The sequence below is a fragment of the Hemibagrus wyckioides genome, linkage group LG20, assembly GCF_019097595.1.
Source record: "Hemibagrus wyckioides isolate EC202008001 linkage group LG20, SWU_Hwy_1.0, whole genome shotgun sequence".
NCBI lineage: Eukaryota > Metazoa > Chordata > Actinopteri > Siluriformes > Bagridae > Hemibagrus > Hemibagrus wyckioides.
The window spans coordinates 15,223,934-15,242,793 of NC_080729.1; the positions used below are offsets into that span (position 1 = coordinate 15,223,934).

The window sequence follows — 18,860 nt, forward strand, 5'->3', positions numbered from 1 at the left end:
TCCCTTAACACCATTAGCGAGATTAGCATTATCTATTTGGCAAATCTACTCTTAGCGTTCTGCTTATTTATATACAGCTGTGAGGATTTTAGCGCTAATCACGCTGCTCTAGCTGACCTTGTACAATATATTTATAATGAAATATAAGTGAAAATGCATACTTAAAGTTGATCTTGAATTTTTTGACGGAAAAGGGCTCTACATAAGTGAAATATGTCTCGTGGCACTGATGCCTTTTTTTCCATTAAGTTTCCAGAACTAAAAGCCAAGAAAACAGTTAAAGGCACATCGTTCCCTTAAAAAAGATCAGCTGATTAGTTTACACTGAAATTTTATTTGTATCAGAAACAAAACGATTTTCTTCAGGCTAAAATAATGGGGGAAAAACGAGTGATTGTTATAAAACTTCTATACCTCGATTCTCAGCCCTTTAAACACACACACAGAGACACACACACACACACACACACAATCGGACGAACCTTGAGCATAAAACAGGCTTTGTGTGCACCACAAGGCAATAACGAACACAATAGATAAGCTTGAATACGAAGTAATACAATTTACTTTCAAGAGCAGAGGCTCTCTTTTCTCCTTGAATTTGTATTTCTTTGTGATCATCCCTCCATTACGGCCCAGGAACAAAGACAACAAAGGAAGCAAGGAGGGAGAAAGAAGGAAAAAAATTGACCAGGCGAGGAGAAAAAGGACGAACCCTAATATAGCCACTATATATTACGACAAAATAACAGAGTCATTAACCCTTTAAAGCGTGCCCAGTCTCTATGTTTCACTTAAGCGGGCCAAACTAGTCATTAAGGAGAGGTAAACGGTGCCTGGTGCCCATAATAGGATAATAGCCCCCATGCTAGGAGCTGATAAATGGGAATGGGTTAATGAACTGTGTGTTAGAGTTTGTGTCTGTGAAGGTAATAAAGAGCGCTGGTGTGCTCGGTGAGGCTAGCGTGATGTATAGAAGTGGGAGAAGAGTTTCGGTTTAAGATTGGAAAGAGGGGCCTGGAGTCCAAGAGGGAAGAGCGGAAGATCAAGAGCCCTTCCTGGAAAAGTCCTCATGGGGCAAAGCATCCATCACACACACACAGAGTATGTGTGTGAGAGAGAGAGAGAGAGAGAGGTTTTAACACAGAATTAATACATACAAAAGATAATTACACACAAAAATTATACAAATATAATCTCCACAGAACACACAATATACTCTACACACCTGCTCACTTAATGCATAGACTAAACAACTTAGTATATGTCAACGTGCACAGACACACACACACACACACAGAAACACACACACACACACACACACACATATTGGATATATGCATGCACTTACACACATACACACACACAGAAACACACACACACATATTGGATATATGCATGCACTTACACACACACACACACACACACACACACATTGGAAATATGCATGCACTTACACACACACACAGACACACACACACACACACACACCCTAAGGGCCTTGGATTGAATGCCAAGTGAGCAACACATCCATCCCTATCAGATGCCCAAATGAGAAACAGTGAGACCTTCAACAGGAGGTCAGAAATCCCTGATTACAACCTAAACTCGCTTTCCAAATTCAGACACCCCCCCCACACACACACTCGCCAACTCTCACAGACATGTTTAACAACTACAAGACTTCTGTTATGATGTTTTGCAGCCTATAACAGGACAAACGTCCTACAATCAAAATTTGATGTTAACATACACACATATCATATTCCCTGCCCTAAACTACAACCGTACGAACGTGTATGCATGTATTGTCTTAAACATATCTTCTTTTTTACACTTTACACAACACCGAGCATCGCACTACTCACCAGCACACTTGGTACGAGCCCGGAGTGGAGGCCCGGGTGCCCCCGTGCCTCCGTCCAGTGGCCGTGTGAGCAGCACACTGATCTCGTACTCTGTATCAGGTGCCAGGTGGCCGATCTTGTGTGACGCCTTGTCCACAGGCTGCAGGTCGTACATGGTGCCTGAGACGGTACGGTACTCTACTTCACGGCCGATGATCGGTCCGTCTCCGTTGATGGAGTTGGCGTTGAGCTGGATCCACAGGTAGGTGGCGCCCACTGCTGTCAGCTGGGGAGGTGCGATGGGCACTGGGGGTTCTGGGAAAGGAGTAGGTGAAGAACAGTGTATAAGTATGCAAAGAGGATGAGTAGATGCATAATAGACATCCTGTGGAACTTTCTGGAAAGATTCCTATATTTTATGTTTCAAAACAATAATATCTTGCTGTTGTTCAAAGAACCGCTGTTTATTGTTGCCATCAATCATATAAAACCTTTTATAATATTTTACTTCAGATTTTGGGCTTGTTACCTTCCAGAAATATCAGATAGCATACTGGGACTACTATTGAAGTGCCGCTGCTAGTCAAAATGAAGTATAGTCACAATAATACATTATAATGCTCTTATGATTTTCTCTTTTCTTTATAAAACAATGTTGTTCATTTAGGAACTACAAGATAAACATGCAATGTTTTTAAAACTAATCAAATGATTATTTTTAATCAGTGATATGCTGTCCTGTGCCTCTCAATCCTTATGAGTTGAGTTGGGAATTTTGGAGAAACTTGGCCCATAAGCTTCATACTTGAAACTTTCAAGCACTCACACAACATTTATTGTTTTTCATTCCATCCTGTGGGGATCCCAAAGCCTCATACACACATCTAGCCTGTGATGTGAAGCTTTTTGGCACCTTCCTCATATTTCTGTATCTGTATTTGACATCCCTACATCCCTGAAGTGCAGACCTGGGGTCAGTTCAGAGGTTAACTCGACAAGGCTAAAGAGACAATGGAAGCTGTTGTTATGATGAGAGGATACAAAGAGGACGTACTGAGGAAAATTCCTTTGAACAATCTTATCCATTGCTGGTTTGCACACTTTCTTGACTATATTCAAGCCAGAAAGGGTCAGAGGACTCTTCTCTATATGCTCTTTATTAACGTAGTCAATGAAAAGGCTTGTGCTTAAGTGTCAGGTCTTTAAAGTCAGAAGCAGCAGTTTATTACGTATACTGCAGAGGACTGGACCATGCTGCTTAGCTGCAAAATATGAGCATCAGGACAGATTCAGGTTTATTGAAGCGCTTATTCTTAATCAATAACATGCTGTTAGACGGCTTTTTTTGAGGCGTAGGATGTATATGTGTATGTGCCCGAGTGGAGGAAGAGCCTATTGCTGCCACTGTCTCTAGTACAGAAGCTATGTCTTCCGTCTACATTTGCTTCAAAGGTTGCAGGAAAAGCTGACTGAGCCAGATTGCAGAATCGATCAACAAAACATCTTGGACCAAATGTAACATTTCTGACTGATATATACTGCATATGTCCTTATGCACGCGAGAAGACCAGAGAGATTTGCATAGCAGATCTAGAACTGTCCGTTGAAGATCAGAGCATGTTTATATGCACAGCTACAGCCTGGACATTATCATTGATGAACACATCAAAACTTTATGCCTTTGGCAGCTTCTGTGCTAGCTGTGCAGACGGTGTCCTGTTGGATGGCATCATTTAGAGAGGATATACGCCCTCTGGGGCAGGCAGAAGTGATTGATGCCCACCACAAGACCATTACACTATTGCCAATATGATAATAAAGTGTAATTCATATTTATTACGGACGCCTTCTAACTGCAGAGATCGATCAGGATGGAAATACTGGCACAAAGTAATGAATAAATAAACTGGTTATAGTGTGTGTGTGTGTGTGTGTGTGTGTGTGTGTATATATATATGTGTTCAAGGCATGGTGCATTACTCTTACTCTAAGTCACAAACAGCTACAGATCAGAGCTGAGTTCCTCCAATCAGCCTGAGGGGAGCGCTAACAACACAGTGTGTTTACATTTGTGTGCAGTGTATGTATCCATGTGTGTGTGTGTGTGTGTGTGTGTGTGTAAACCAGCTACATGCAGGTCACAGATCCTGCAGATGGCTGTTCCACACTGACCCCAGCCAGAGGCCTAAATACCCCATAATCTATCTCGTCACAGCCGACCAATCAGACATCACCTAACGTGAACTGTGTAATTTGGCTCGGTCTCAGAAGCCACCCTGCACCACACCGCAACAGGGGAAAGAGTTAAAGCAGGACAGGTAAGAAAAGGAAGAAAAGCTCTATAAACATGTGGAGCATGCTAAAAATTTAGCCTTACTGGGTGAGCACATAAGTAAAGTTAAGTCAAATAAATCAAAATCTTGGCCTTGGGGCAAGAACTCATTAAAGGCTTAGGCTTGGAATTTGTTTCAAAGACAAATATAAATAATGTATTTGCTGACTTCATATTTATTCATTTGACCACAAAAAGGCTTGCGTTTAGTTTTCAGTATGATTGGGAACGTCTATGTGACTGGAAACGCATCTTAGGTGACAATGTCATAAAGCTAAAAAGAAATAAAAATCAAAACAATATATGATTTAATAAAATAAATAAACACATATTGAGGTTTGGAAATTCCTTTTGAAAGCTGTTGGTCTTCTCTGTTTCCAGCGTAAATATATTTTACCAAAACAATCTAAAAAGATTTTTATTCCATTTGTAGGCTTCCTGCGAAGATCATGATGGGTAAGGAGCCTGTTTATACACTGTAGCAGTAAACACTATCAAACAGCTTTGCCATGTAAGTGTGATTTCCTCAGGCTTGGATTAAGTTGCTGGATAGCTATGTGCTGTAGCAAAATTCACTTCACTAGTCTAATTAATTCAGGTTATAATCAGCTGTCAGAATGTCCATGATACAGCCTGTGCCATAATCTTTAAAAATATAGTTTCCTGTCTTTTCAATTTTTTTAAGCGGTATCCAGAATTTAAAATAATGCAACTTTACTTTTGGTTGAGATCCATTCAATGATTATGATATTATGCCTAATATTGTGTTGGTCCCCCTTTTGCTGCTAAAACAGTCCTGACCCATCATGCACTGTACATTCTGACAGAACCAGCATTAACTTCTTCAGCAATTTGAGCAACAGTAGCTCGTCTGTTGACGCACGGACCAGTCTTCGCTCCCCACGTGCATCAGTGAGCCTTGGCCGCCCATGACCCTGTCACTGGTCCTCCACTGTTCCTTCCTTGGACCAATTTTGATAGATACTGACCACTGCAAGCTGGGAACACCCCACAAGAGCTGCAGTTTTGGAGATGCTCTGATCCAGTCGTCTAGCCATCACAATTTTGTCCCTTGTCAAACTCGCTCAAATCCTTGCGCTTGTCCATTTTTCCTACTTCTTTGAGGACAAAATGTTCATTTGCTGCCTAATATATCCCACCCACTAACAGACATCAAACTATGTTGCCGTATAGATCTAGGCAAGGCTATGAAACCATTTGAATGTTTTCAGGAGCATAATGGGCTCCATCTTTGTGAAACAGAAGTTTGGAAACACCACGACCAAACTCAGTCAACAAGGCCCAATTCGGTCAGAGAGGTCATGAGAAGAGCGTCAGAAGTCCTCCACAGAGATGAGAGAACCTACCTAAAGGGCAGCCATTTTAGATATACTTAATAATCTAGATAATCAGATAATATACTAGATAATCAGTGTTATTCACTTCACCTGTCACTGCTCGGAATGCTATGCCTCGTCGGTGTATTCCAGTTCAGGGAAGTCAGTAGTTGTCAGAAAGCCATGTGAATGTTAAAGGTAAACCATGTACAAGGTTATAGACCCCATCATATATTAAAGGCACACAGCTAACCAACATTCTACATCGTATCTGCTCGACTGATCCCACCATCTCACAGGATACAAACAAGGCATGCATCAAGACTCTTCTCTGTCCTGGCATCTGGGTGATGGAATAAAATTCCCCTATACCTCCAAACAGCAGTGTTACTCTCAGTCTTTAAACGATGTCTAAAGACCTAGCTCTTCCTGACTTAAAAGCACTTAAAAAAGCCCTTTTCTTGCTATATTACCTCTCAAAAGAGTTTCCGACTCAGTATCTCTGTATTCATTGATAGAGACTTTAAAAGTCTGTAATAAAGATGTCTGCCAAATGCTGTAAATGTAAAAGTTTTAATATTATAAGCTAATGACATCTCGTAACACACTATTAAAATTCATGTAAATAAATATGTTGGCTAACGTTCGCTCCTGTGTGGAACAGGGAATAGACTCCTCCTGTGTTAGCTAGCTTGTCCTTGCATAACAACCTGGTCCTACAGTGATGTCTTTTCGATGATGGACAGGTAGATGAGGTTTGTGCATATCAGTGGGCGAGCTTCAGTCAGTAACTGTCCAGCCATAAAGTACATATAGGTGATAATCTGGCCATTAAGTGTAGCCAGAAGCTAGATGTACCTGATAAACTTTCTTCTTTGTTATCTTCCTGAACATACAATTACATGAGAGCTGATGCTCAGATTTAATTTAGCGACTCAATACACTTCAACCATTTAAAAGGCTTTGTCTGACGTCTAAAACTGGCATGTAATATACAGTTCATAGGAACAATTGATTTGTATTTCAAATGAGTCCATCTGTCAGGATCGATAGTTTTAAGCATTTCAATTAGAATTGCTTTTGTGGGTAAATAAGGTTTTTTTTTTGCATAGAGCAGAGGTCTAAAAGAGAGCTGTTATGTCTTATTAGGACTGTGGCGACATGCTGACAATAATGTCGATAGCCAACCTCTGTTCTTAATGCACCTCATTTCTCTTGTCTCCTTATTTCTACAACTTAAGTACCACTTCCTAGAAGAGCTATTGTTGAACTGTCAAGAGTGTTCTCTCTCTCTCTCTCTCTCTCTCTCTACAAGATACTTCCTCGGTTGAACATCATCGGAGACATTCAAATACAGTATAAGGTTCAATCATTTCTGCCTCCATGTTAGTAGTTGAGGTGAGGCACATAACACATGCATGTTGTGCTTTAACAGCATGTTGCAACGTGTTTTATTCCTTTCTTTATCAGCAACCAATCAGAATCCAGCATTCAATAACAGCCGTTTAACACAGTAATCTACCACCTGCCTATAGCACAACAATAAGACAGCTATGTTTCACATCCTTCACACTGAGCTCACACTGAGTTCCATGAACATGACCATAATGAGTTACTGTACCTATTATATTATTATTTACCTATTTACCTGTACAACTAGTGTTTTATTTTACTTTTGGATTCAGAACAAAAATATATGAATGTAAAGGGAAAAAAAATAGAATAGTAGCAGATTTGCAGCCAAAACAATCAGATTTAGATGTTAGCAAATATTTGGCAGGTGAGATAAGCCCTTCACTGAGCATCTGGAATGAGCATGTGTCTGACAGAAATAGAGAGAAAGACAGATAAAAAAGTGTGAGACGTGTATACATGTGTGAGGGATTAAGAGATATCAAGCAGGGAGACAGTATATGTCTGATGGGCTTCTACAGGGGGCACAGCTGAGACCGACTGGCTGCTGAATGGCACTGTGTGTGTGTGTGTGTGTGTGGTAGGGCTGGGTGAAACACAGAGCGTGTGTGGGTGTGTGTCCTTGTGCATGTGACAGTGTGGTATGTGTAAGGAACAGCTGTTACAAGGCTGTTTTTCAGATGGCCAGGAGTGTGTATATTTCTATGAGTAAGTGTGTGTGTGTGTAAGAGGAAGACAGAAATATTGTGTGTGTATATGTGTGTGTGTTAAAAGGGTTAGGAAAATGGACAACTGTGGCTTGCTTCAGTACAGCACCTGTGTACAAACCACACAAAAACCCTGCAGCGACTTTTTCTTATTAATAATTGAACTTTCTTGTTAAGGATCTACCCTTTTTTAAAAGGTTTTGAGTTTGTATAGTATTCAAATTCATCCCGTCAGTCCGCTAGCTCACTAAAGCTAACGCTCTGCCTTCCGCGTAGCCCGTTCCTTTAATTGGGGCAGATGAGAAGAAGAAGTGCTTAATAAGTTACACCAAGATCTCTGTGCCCTTCTAATTATACCATGCTTTGCTCATTAGCATTGACACAGCTACGTAAAACCGCGCTGTACCTTCCAAGATCAGTTAAGCGGGCACAATTACACCGCTACGCCATGTTAGCGTCCGGGGTGGGTTAAGAATCCGTGCAGTAGTGAAAAACCCTGGGAGGATCAAGAAGCGTGCTGGAGGGGAGAACTAGAGCCTGACTGTGAGCGAAAGAGTGAAGGGGGTCATATGGTTCGGTGTTTGTAGAGTAAATGTGAAATTGCAGCACTACTATAAATGTGTGAAGGTGCGAAAATGATAATGCTGCTAATTACTATAATCCTGCAAACGCCAAAGACGGAGTAGACAAAGAGCCGACACCCCAAGCTGCCTGCTCAAACACACGAGAAGTGAAAATTCACTGTTAGGATACATGTTAAGGAGGCCTAAATAAAAGACTGTTTTCAGTAAAGCTGGCCAATATCACCAAACAGTATCAGTTAAATTATAATTGTTGCCTTAACATTTAACAATCTTGTATTTTTATAGTAAATGACACATTTCTTGCAAGAGTCTTTCCAGTAAGATCCATGTAACGATCCTCAGGAGTCAGATGTCATTATTCTGGCGTCTGAATGAGACATACATGATCTCAGGATGTGTCCAAATCCTTCACATTCACACTACACAGTGCAGTGACAGAGATGCGTAACACTTAATCAGTCTGTTAGAAGGCAGTAATGAATTCTTGTTAAAGGAAACTGATATCATTATATTTTGCGATATTGATTGATTATGTATATCTAAGATGGCTGCCCTTCCAGTAGGTTCTCTCTTCTCTGTGACGTCTCTGACTGAATTTGACCTTGTTGACTGAGTTTGTTTCGCGGTGTTCCCAAACTTCTATTTCACAAAGACCATTGTGCTCCTGAAAACATTCAAATGGTTTCATAGCCTTGCCTAGCCAACACAATTTGATCGTAGAGGTCTACAGAGAATTCTTAGGACTTTATGGCTGGGTTGTTGATCTGGCATGTGGGACCTTGCACAGCATGAATTGTGGGACTTTACACCGATCAGCAATAACATTATGAGAACTGAAAGGTGAAGTGAATAACACTGATGATCTCCTCATCATGGCACCTGTTAGTGGGTGGGATATATTAGGCAGCAAGTGAACATTTTTTCCTCAAAGTTGATGTGTTAGAAGCAGGAAAAATGGGCAAGCGTAAGGATTTGAGCGAGTTTGATAAGAGCCGAATTGTGATGGCGAGGTGACTCAATCAGAGCATCTCCAAAACTGCAGCTCTTGTGGGGTGTACCCGGTCTGCGGTGGTCAGTATCTATCAAAAGTATGGAGGCCCAACCTCACAACTTACAGGACTTAAAGGATCTGCTGCTAATCTTGGTGCCAGATACCAGAGCACACCTTCAGGGATCTAGTGGAGTCCATGCCTTGACGGGTCAGGGCTGTTTTGGCAGCAAAAGGGAGAGCAACACAATATTAGGCAGGTGGTCATAATGTTATACCTGATTGGTGTATATACACAGGTGTGTGCCTTGGAAAATTGGAAAAGAATTTTTCCACAGGTGGACTCCAATTTAGTTCCAGGTAAATATTTCAAGGTAATCAAAATCCAACAGGATGCACCTGATCACAACTCAGACTGCTTTAGCCATGGGTCTAAAATGTAACTACTCTGTACATATATCATATGAATTCATTTTCTAGCCAGATGTTGTTGCTGTCCTTTAGCTGCTCCCTGTTCAGGGTCACCACAGCAGATCAGGTTTTACGCTGGATGCCCTTCTGGATGCAACCCGGACATTTTATCTGAACCTGGGACCGGCACTGAGAGTTAAACTGGACGGTTACTTGCCCGGGAATCAAACCAAGGGCACAGCAGAGAAAGTGTGGAATCCTGACGCTGGACCACCGGGGCATTTTCTCGCCAGATGAACTTGAGAGATCCACAGAGCCATGCATGAGATGATGCTTAATCTTGACAAATCCACACTAGCGTACAATCAATTGGCAAAATCGCTCTTTGGCACTGTGCAGTTATTGGCCACTACTTTGTGTTCCTGAAAATTTCCTCTAGACATGATTATCAATAACAAACTGTCAGCTTTAACACTGCTGCTGCTTTGTGACACTGTGCCTGTATGTGCACTAGGTTTGTAACAAGTAATGTTTTAAAGCAAATAGACGATTTCCCTTTGTAGTTATGTTCAACCAAGAGATGAAGAAAAAGTCTTTGAAAATCCCTACAAGTGTCTCATTTATATCAATGTACCGCCTGAGAAATATTGCACTGCACTGTAGGGAAGCTAGGATCTAGTTAGGCGTGAGTGTGTGGGTATTTATACCCGTATACATTAACAAAAATGTCCTTGTAGACCTGTGATGATCCATAACATCTGAACACTTTAAAAGCACCTGAAAGAATGCCGAGGCAGACGTGGTTTGACTGACATCTCTCTGTGTAGACAGCTGGGATTAAAGCAGTCAATCACCTTAAGCTGCGAGTCCATAAAAAAGCGGCAACAAACTACAGGGCCATAAATTCAATTCGCCGCTCGTCACGAAGGAGAAAGAGAGAGCGGGGGAAATTGAGGAGGAGAAATATTGAAGGCCATTACCTAGCTCTCGCGGCTACAGGAGAGAGAAGGGAAAGGAGGATTTAGAAGCAGGTGCCTCTATAAATTCATATCAAGTGACTGGCGGAGGCCTAAGCTGGACAGCCTACTGTACATCAATACACAGCCTTTATGTCCTTCCAGAGCGGATACACTCTCGGTCAAGGACAAGGCTTGTAAAGACACACACACATACACACACATCAAAACAAAGAGAGTGCAGGCTGTTAACATAAAATGCCCATCAATCTTCCTCACAGCCTCGTCAGCTAACATTGCGTCTCACACTCTCAAAGTTAGAGACTTATATATTGCTTTCTAAGTAGCTGCTATGCTCTTGCTGAACTTTTTAGCCACAGGTGAGTGAGTGAGATAGTGAGAGAATGAGGTGTATGGTGTGGACTCACGTTTAATTGTCAGTTCTCCGTAGTTGGACACTCCTACTCCTCTGGTGGAATGGACTATGCAGCGGTAGCGGCCCGAGTCCTGTTTTGTGGTGTTCACCACGTCGAACATCCCAATGAACCGCTGGTTATTCCACGGTTTAGTGGCCTTCATAGGTGCCTCTCGTCCACCGATACCCTGCAGCCATACATATAACAGATATAATATAAAGAAGATGCCTCCACTCCTAGTGTGTATGAGAGCACCAGTATGTCAGCATGTGCACATCTGTGCAGTAGAGTATTACTCCATTATCGCAAGGCGTTCACGGTAACATATTTCCGTGTTTGTTTCCTTGGCTGAAAGTTTTCATTTTCAATCATCTCTCCTCCTTGTATGCACACATACATGCAACACACACACACACTTTCCCCAGCTGTCACCCAGCGTAGCAGGCAGATGGGGGCCATTTGTTCACTGGAGATCTTTCTTCATTACTGTCACTGGGGGACTTCACTTAATGTTTGACTTTCTTTTGCCGAGTAATGAGGATGTGTTTATTTAAGTGACTAACTACCTGGCAGAGGTCCTGCACACACAGAGCATCCAGAATCAGAGTGAGAAGGTACGACAAAACACAAAGAGAACGAGACCAGAGGTGTGATAAGGTATGGGAAGGTATACCCTGATTGCCGGCACAGCTGAACGCGTAAATTATGAATTTCCTAATGAATTATTAGCAAAAGGATAAACAATCAGGGATTTAATAGCATGGGTCTGCTTTGCTACTCTTGCATTTCAAAATATTGCGTGCCACCTTTTGCCAGGCAGGGACACCGGATACAAGGGCAGGAGACCAATAAATTAAAATCAATCAATAAGTAAATAAATAAGGACTAATGTAATCTATCTCACCCAGAGAGAAGGATCAAGTCCACTTTCTTGGGCTCCTGGTTAGTTAGCATTTAAACTCATTACACATACACTATATTGCCAAAAGTTTTGGGACATCTGCATTTACATGCACATGAATTTAATATGGAGTTGGCCTACCCTTTACAGCTTCAACTCATCTGGGAAGGCTTTCCACAAGGTTTAGGAGTGTGTTTATTGGAATTTTTTGACCATTCCTCTAGAGGCACATTTGTGAGGTCAGGCACTGATGTTGGACGAGAAGGCCTGGCTCACAGTCTCTGCTTTAATTCATCCCAAAGGTGTTCTGTCGGGGTTGAGGTGCAGGCCAGTCAAATTCCTCCACACCAAAGTCACCCATCCATGTCTTTATGGACCTTGCTTTGTGCACTGGTGTGCAGTCATGTTGGAACAGGAAGGGGACATCCTCAAACTGTTCTCGCAAACTTGGGAGCATGAAATTGTCCAAAATGTCTTGGTATGTTGAAGCATTAAGAGTTCCTTTCACTGGAACTAAGAGACCAAGCCCAACCCCTGAAAAACAACATCTGAATTCAATGATTTGGAGGGGTGTCCCAAAACTTTTGGCAATATAGTTTAAATCATCATACTGAACACAAATTTGTCTCTAATTTCTTATTTCTCTCATGTTCATCTACTACAAGGAAGTTCCATTAAGTAACTCCTGCAGGTTCTGATTAGACACTGCTCAAGGCCATTGCCGGCTTTTTTGTGTGTGTGTGTCGTACGTTTCACTGCAGTTTCAATTACGCTCATTGGTTTAAGATTTACGCTTGTACTTCAGCTAGAAACCTCATTTTCATGTGATGTTGAAATATAATGAAAGCAGTAAATATCAACTGACTTTCCTATAAGACAGAATGTTTAAAAGTGTCTAATGTTTTAAAATTCATTTCAACAGCTGCTTTATAGTGTAGAAGAGAATTTGGAGAATGTGTGTAGCTATGTGATGTCTGACCTTGCCACACCTTGGAGAGAGAGAGAGAGAGAGAGAAAGAGAGATTGTGATAGAGGCTGCGGTTTATAAAATGCCACACTGAAAACTTGATGAGGCATTAGAAAGCTTTACAAGCGCCATATACAAGATGTAGAGGTGAGGTGCAAAGAAAGCAAGACTGAAAAAAGAGGGATGAAAGAGAAAGAGTGTGGCGTGAAAAGAGCTCTGCATCTGAATAAGGCGAGCCTGGTATGATGTAGTCCAGCCAAGCGGAACGGCAAGAGGTCGAGTTCAATGCTGGGTTCTGATTGGTCAAAGGCGTACTGGTCAACTGTATGGGTTTTATATATGTGTATATATATATATATATATATATATGTCCACATGATCGGATCTACTTGCTGAAATGCAAAAACTAGCACTAACAATTCGCTCTCAGAGCCTCTGTAACATCGAGTGTGTATGAAAGTAAACACACTGAGAGCACTGAGAGCAACATCTTGACCTATTTACCCAGAATGCTGTGATTAGACAAATGTTCAGGTAGGGTTAAGGCGGGTGTGAATAAGCCTGTTATACCAATAACAAGTGTATACTTCTTTGGAGAAGCTAATATCAGCCCTTAGCTACTATTAATATTCATAAGCAGCTTTGATGCTGTGTTGGAATTTTTATGGTAGAATGCATAGAGGACTGTGTGTATAAAGATTGTGCTTGTGTGTGTGTGTGTCTGTGTGTGTGTGTGTGTGTGTCTGTGTGTGTGTGTGTGTGTGAGACCTGAAGCCACAGGTGAAAGTTGTCTCTCCACTCTCCGTTGACGGTGCAGTGAAAGGTAGCTGTCTGCCCCGCGTTCACCTCCACTCCTTTGATATGGAGGAAGTGTGGCGTCGTCACTGCGCATAAAAAACAACACAAACACTGTTATTAACACACAAACACACACACACTGCCATTCTCATATCCCTTTACTCATGCAACCCAAATGGTAATAATTCCTATTCTGATGCTAAATTATTATTAGGCAATAAATTACTGCAACACACTGTAGGATTTCAGAAGTACACTAGACCTTCTCGGTTGCCTGGTGTACTACAGAGTGAACATGATGTGATTCAGGACATAGTGACATGCATGTTTTCATATAGAGCTCTACCTTATCTGCTATGCAGCAGGCCTCACCTGATCATTAGTCCCAGCTGCTGGTCAATTCCTTTTGTATTTTGATTGAATGATTTCAGTTTCATACAAATTAAGGAAAAGTATGACTTGCTCCACCCATAACCCTATCCCTAACATTATAGCTATTCAGACTTTTAACTGGACACTGGACACATTACCAAGCTTTGGTGATGTAGTTTTGTTACACTTCTACCCCTTTTAACTGGTTTCCCTTTCCCATTGTCTACAGCCACCAGTTTGTCATTATATCTGCATTACTGGCTTCAGTGAACACCTCACAATTGTATCCTGAGCCTTATTCATACCATAACATTTGATTCATACAATAACAGGTTCTAGTAAAAGTAAAACAAATAAGTAAAAATGTTTTTTCAACCAGCAAATAATAAGAGTAGATGATAAAAGACTGGAATGTGATTGGTCAAAAGGAGTTTCTATAATACAGTGATTCTTTATATATGGAGATTTTTCCACCATTAGGAGGCATTGCAATACATAAAGCAGTTGTCAAATTTCTCCAATATAAAAGCAACTGCTTTGTTGCATCACATAACAAAACAGTCTGAGTCCACTATATTGCCAAAAGTTTTGGGACACGCCTCCAAATCATTGAATTCAGGTGCTGTTTTTCAGGGGTTAATGCTTCAGCAAACCAAGACATTTTGGATGAAATTTCATACTTTGTGGGAACAGTTTGGGGATGACCCCTTCCTGTTCCAACACGACTGCGCACCAGTGCACCCATAAAGACATGGATGAGGGAGTTTGGTGTGGAGGAACTTGACCTCAACCCGATAGAACACCTTTAATATGAATTAGAGCGGAGACTGCGAGCCAGGCCTTCTCGTCCAACATCAGTGACTGACCTCACAAATGCGCTTCTAGAGGAAAAAATTCCCATAAACACACTCCTAAACCTTATGGAAAGCCTTCCCAGATGAGTTGAGAAGAGCTGCGAAGGGCGGTCCAACTCCATATTACATTCACGTGCATGTAAAGGTAGACGTCCCAAAACTTTTGGCAATATAGTGTAATACAGCATACCCTCACATATGATAGCTAATAAGAGAAAGAATTTGGACTGGAGCGCCTAGACACAAGTAGAAAACTCTTCGACAGATTTTGGGAAGATACAGAATCAAAAAAGTGAAATCAGTGCAACTAGTGTTTAATCTCTTTACTGTACCTCCTGCTTCTCCTGCTCATTACTAAACACATTTTTAAAAAAAATCAATGTCATAATTTTTATTTTCCCCATCAGCTAGATTGAAATCTTATTCATCGTCCTCTAATAAAATCTCAAATCGCAAACTCTACAGATTGTAGACTCTGTGCTACTCGAATTAGTCTTTCTCCGCCTCAACAAGAGAGCTCGCTCATATCCGGGTCAATATGCATTTACAACGAGAGGCAGCGTCTGGGATGCGGTCCCATGTAAATCAAGTTATGAAGTGTAATGTTTGATTACTCGTCTCTTGCGGAAATCAGGCCGCGGCGACCTTGAATCGATACGTGAGCCGTTCTTCACAGACTGTAACGCTGCTAATTTAATCTCTTCCTCTCACTCTTCTTCTCTCTGTTCAATATTTCACCAGTTACTTTTCTGTTTGAAATATCACTGCTTTTATTACTTTGACCCACAGTACTTTTCTATGGCAGGTTGCCTGTATCTATTTCTCTTTTCGGTAAAGTAGTTTTTTTTTCTTTAATGATAGATAGACCCCCTGTAGTGTTAATGGCACCTTGGAGTGAAGGCAGCCATGCCATCTGCTTTCATGAATAGGAAATGAATGTGACTATTTTTTGCTATGAAGGGAAAAACGGAAAAAAACAAAGGCGAGTCCCATCACTCAATTTAACGCTCAAGAAATCAGCATTAACGCTCAGAATAATGAAAGTATTACGCTAAATTACAGGGACTGGGTCTTTGACTGATCTGTGGTGATGGTTAGTGTCATACTTTGACGGTCTCGGATTTGAGCCGCCTGCCACCGTGTGTCATCTAAAACGGAGAGATTTTTCTCTGATATTTCTAAAGGAGAGATATTTGTCCATGGGAAAACACTTCACGTGGTCTGACGTTTTGGTGATATTCTTTTAAAAACTGCATTTATAATACATTTCGGAACTGTAGATTTTATTTAAAGACCCCGTGAAACAGACATCATCACACACATGACTTGAAAGCGACAGCTGTTTACCGATTTATTTTGCATAACTGAATATGTAATAAAAAGGATATAAAAATAATTAAGAAAATCTTTATTTTATTTTAATAATAATATCCAGGGCTGTTCAATATGATGATAAAATATTAATATTGTAGTAAATGATAATAAAATACACTACCAGTCAAAAGTTTGGACACACCTTCTAATTCCATGGTCTTTCCTGATGTTTATTTCTTTCTACATTGTAAAACAATCCTGAAGGCGGCTGAAATACACAATAATGTCCTTTGAACAGTTGATATTGAGATATGTCTGCTACTGATGCTCTGTAAAGCCTTCATAACGCCTCTAATCTGAGGTGCTGTTAATTGGTGATTTCTGAGGCTGGTGACTCTAAATGAACTTCTCCTCTGCAGCAGAGGTCAGTTTTGGTCTTGCTTTCCTGGGATGGTCTTCATGTGAGCCAGTTTCATCATGGTGCTTGATGGGTTTTGCAAATGCACTTGACAATATTGTTCTTGCAAGAACTATTCCAGAACACCTGACCTTCGTGTCTTAAAATAACAACTGACTGCTGTTTTTGTTATTACATATGGATTACTTAAGTCCATGTGTGTTATTTCATAGTTTTGAAATCTCCAGTATTGTTCTAGAATGTAGAATAGAAAAATAAAAAACATTGAATTAAAAGGTGTGTCCAAACTTTTGACTGGTAGTGTATGTTAAATACATTCATAATTGATTTTATTTCATTTAATGTCAGAGTAGAGGGTCATTGACATTCACCCACCTCCTCACAGTCAGGTGATGATCATTTATTTAAGTCATCCACGCTTACTCAGACTGGACTTTAGAGTACATTATTGGCACCAGAACGTTACTACTCAATCCACTCCTCTCTCTTATTTTTTTTTCGTTCTCTCAAAGCCATAAGCAGTGTTTATTGGAGTGCTGAGACTCTAGGGAGAGGCTGCTAATGCTCTTGAAAGAAATTAGTATAGTTTACTTTACACAGTCAGACTCTAAAACACAAGTGGAGCTGTCTGAAAGAGGCGATGATGACACATTCTCAGCCTGAGTGTGAATTTCAATATTTTTCTTCCAATGCTAAAAAAATCTCGCTCTAATTCACTTCTTCTTTTTCTTTTTCAATTATTTTAGTGTCCTCCTCCTGTTCTTTTACTTAAGCCACAGAGCAGAATATCGGTGAACCTGTATCATCTGTTCATTTGTATGTTAAAGCAGCCATGTTAGCTAAACAGAACTACAGTTCCTGGTAATTCACCTGAATGACAATCTGGACATGAATGTGGACAGCTCAGGTCCTTTGGTCAGCTACTACGAACATTCTTTAAGCTTGTTGTGTTGAGTGACGTCTTCTACTTCTGCTGGGCAAGTGGCATCACTACAGTACAAAGGACACCAGCAGACATTAAGAGAGCTGGACTGCATTGGAGAGCAGGAAACTGTCCAAGCTCATGGTCATCATGAGCAATCAGTGCCACCTGCTCCATCCAACAATCAATGCACAGAGGAGCAAACTGAGCGGGAGCTACTCCAACCTCGATGCAGAAAGGAGCGAGGTCTTTATACCTGCAGCTATCAGACAGATCAACACATAACTCCTCCACTTGGGAAGGAGCAGCGATTTATCTGCACTTGTATTTAGAGGATCATCGCTTTACAGTGACATACACACTATTCAAAACATGCATCCCATTTCGCATGTTATATATTCTTTCGTGTATATTATCTCTACAGGTTTTTTTGGTTTATTTTCACATCTATATTGACTTTTGTTTTTTACACGGATCAGGCATAACATTATGACCACTGAGAGGTAAAGTGAATAACAATGATGATCTCCTCATCATGGCACCTGTTAGTGGGTGGGATATATTAGGTAGCAAATCAACATTTTGTCCTTAAAGTTGATGTTAGAAGCAGGAAAAATGGACAAGCGTAAGGATTTGAGTGAGTTTGACAAGGACCAAATTGTGATGGTGAGACCACTGGATCAGAGCATCTCCAAAACTGCAGCTCTTGTGGGGTGTTCCCGGTCTGCAGTGGTCAGTATCTATCAAAAGTATCCTTTAAGTCCTGTAAATTGCCATTAAGTCCATGGGGCCCACCTCACAACTTACAGGACTGCTGCTAACATCTTGGTGCCAGATACTACAGCACACCTTCAGGGATCTAGTGGAGTCCAAGCCTTGACAGTCAGGGCTATTTTGGCAGCAGAAGAGGGACCGACACAATATTAGGCCGGTGGTCATAATGTTATGCCTGGTCTGTGTATTCTCCATTGCCTTATGTCTTTGCTGGAACACCTTTAATAAATGTAATAAATGAATAAAACCTTATCTGTTGTTGCTTGTTTGAATGTTAACTGAATAACAACATCAGCATCTGCATTAAATGTTGAGTTCATTAATGACTTAAAAAGTCCACAAACATAAATTAGCATAAATTCAATTACAGCATTTTATTTAATGCTAATACTCAGAGAGTGCAGGTCCCTGGGTGTAAACGATGGAATCCGGTATTGAGCTTTCGGCTTTCTGCCAATTAATCACCAGGAAGCTGTTAATTAACCTGCCGAGTTAAATTGCTAACACTTTATTTTACAAAACATGTATAAAATGTTAATTAAGGTCCTT

The 18,860-nt window shown here is 40.9% G+C and overlaps 1 protein-coding gene across 4 annotated transcripts in view; it reads right to left on the minus strand.

The window, feature by feature from the left end:
* LOC131371192 (receptor-type tyrosine-protein phosphatase mu-like) overlaps positions 1-18,860 on the minus strand; it is a 209,321-nt gene that overhangs the window by 109,562 nt on the left and 80,899 nt on the right. For all 4 annotated transcript variants that reach the window (XM_058419037.1, XM_058419040.1, XM_058419039.1 and 1 more), the window contains exons 5-7: positions 13,628-13,743; positions 11,004-11,178; positions 1,869-2,162 (exon numbers count right to left, since the gene is read on the minus strand). In XM_058419037.1, coding sequence (XP_058275020.1) covers positions 1,869-2,162; positions 11,004-11,178; positions 13,628-13,743 — 585 coding nt within the window. The remainder of the gene's footprint in view (positions 1-1,868; positions 2,163-11,003; positions 11,179-13,627; positions 13,744-18,860) is intronic.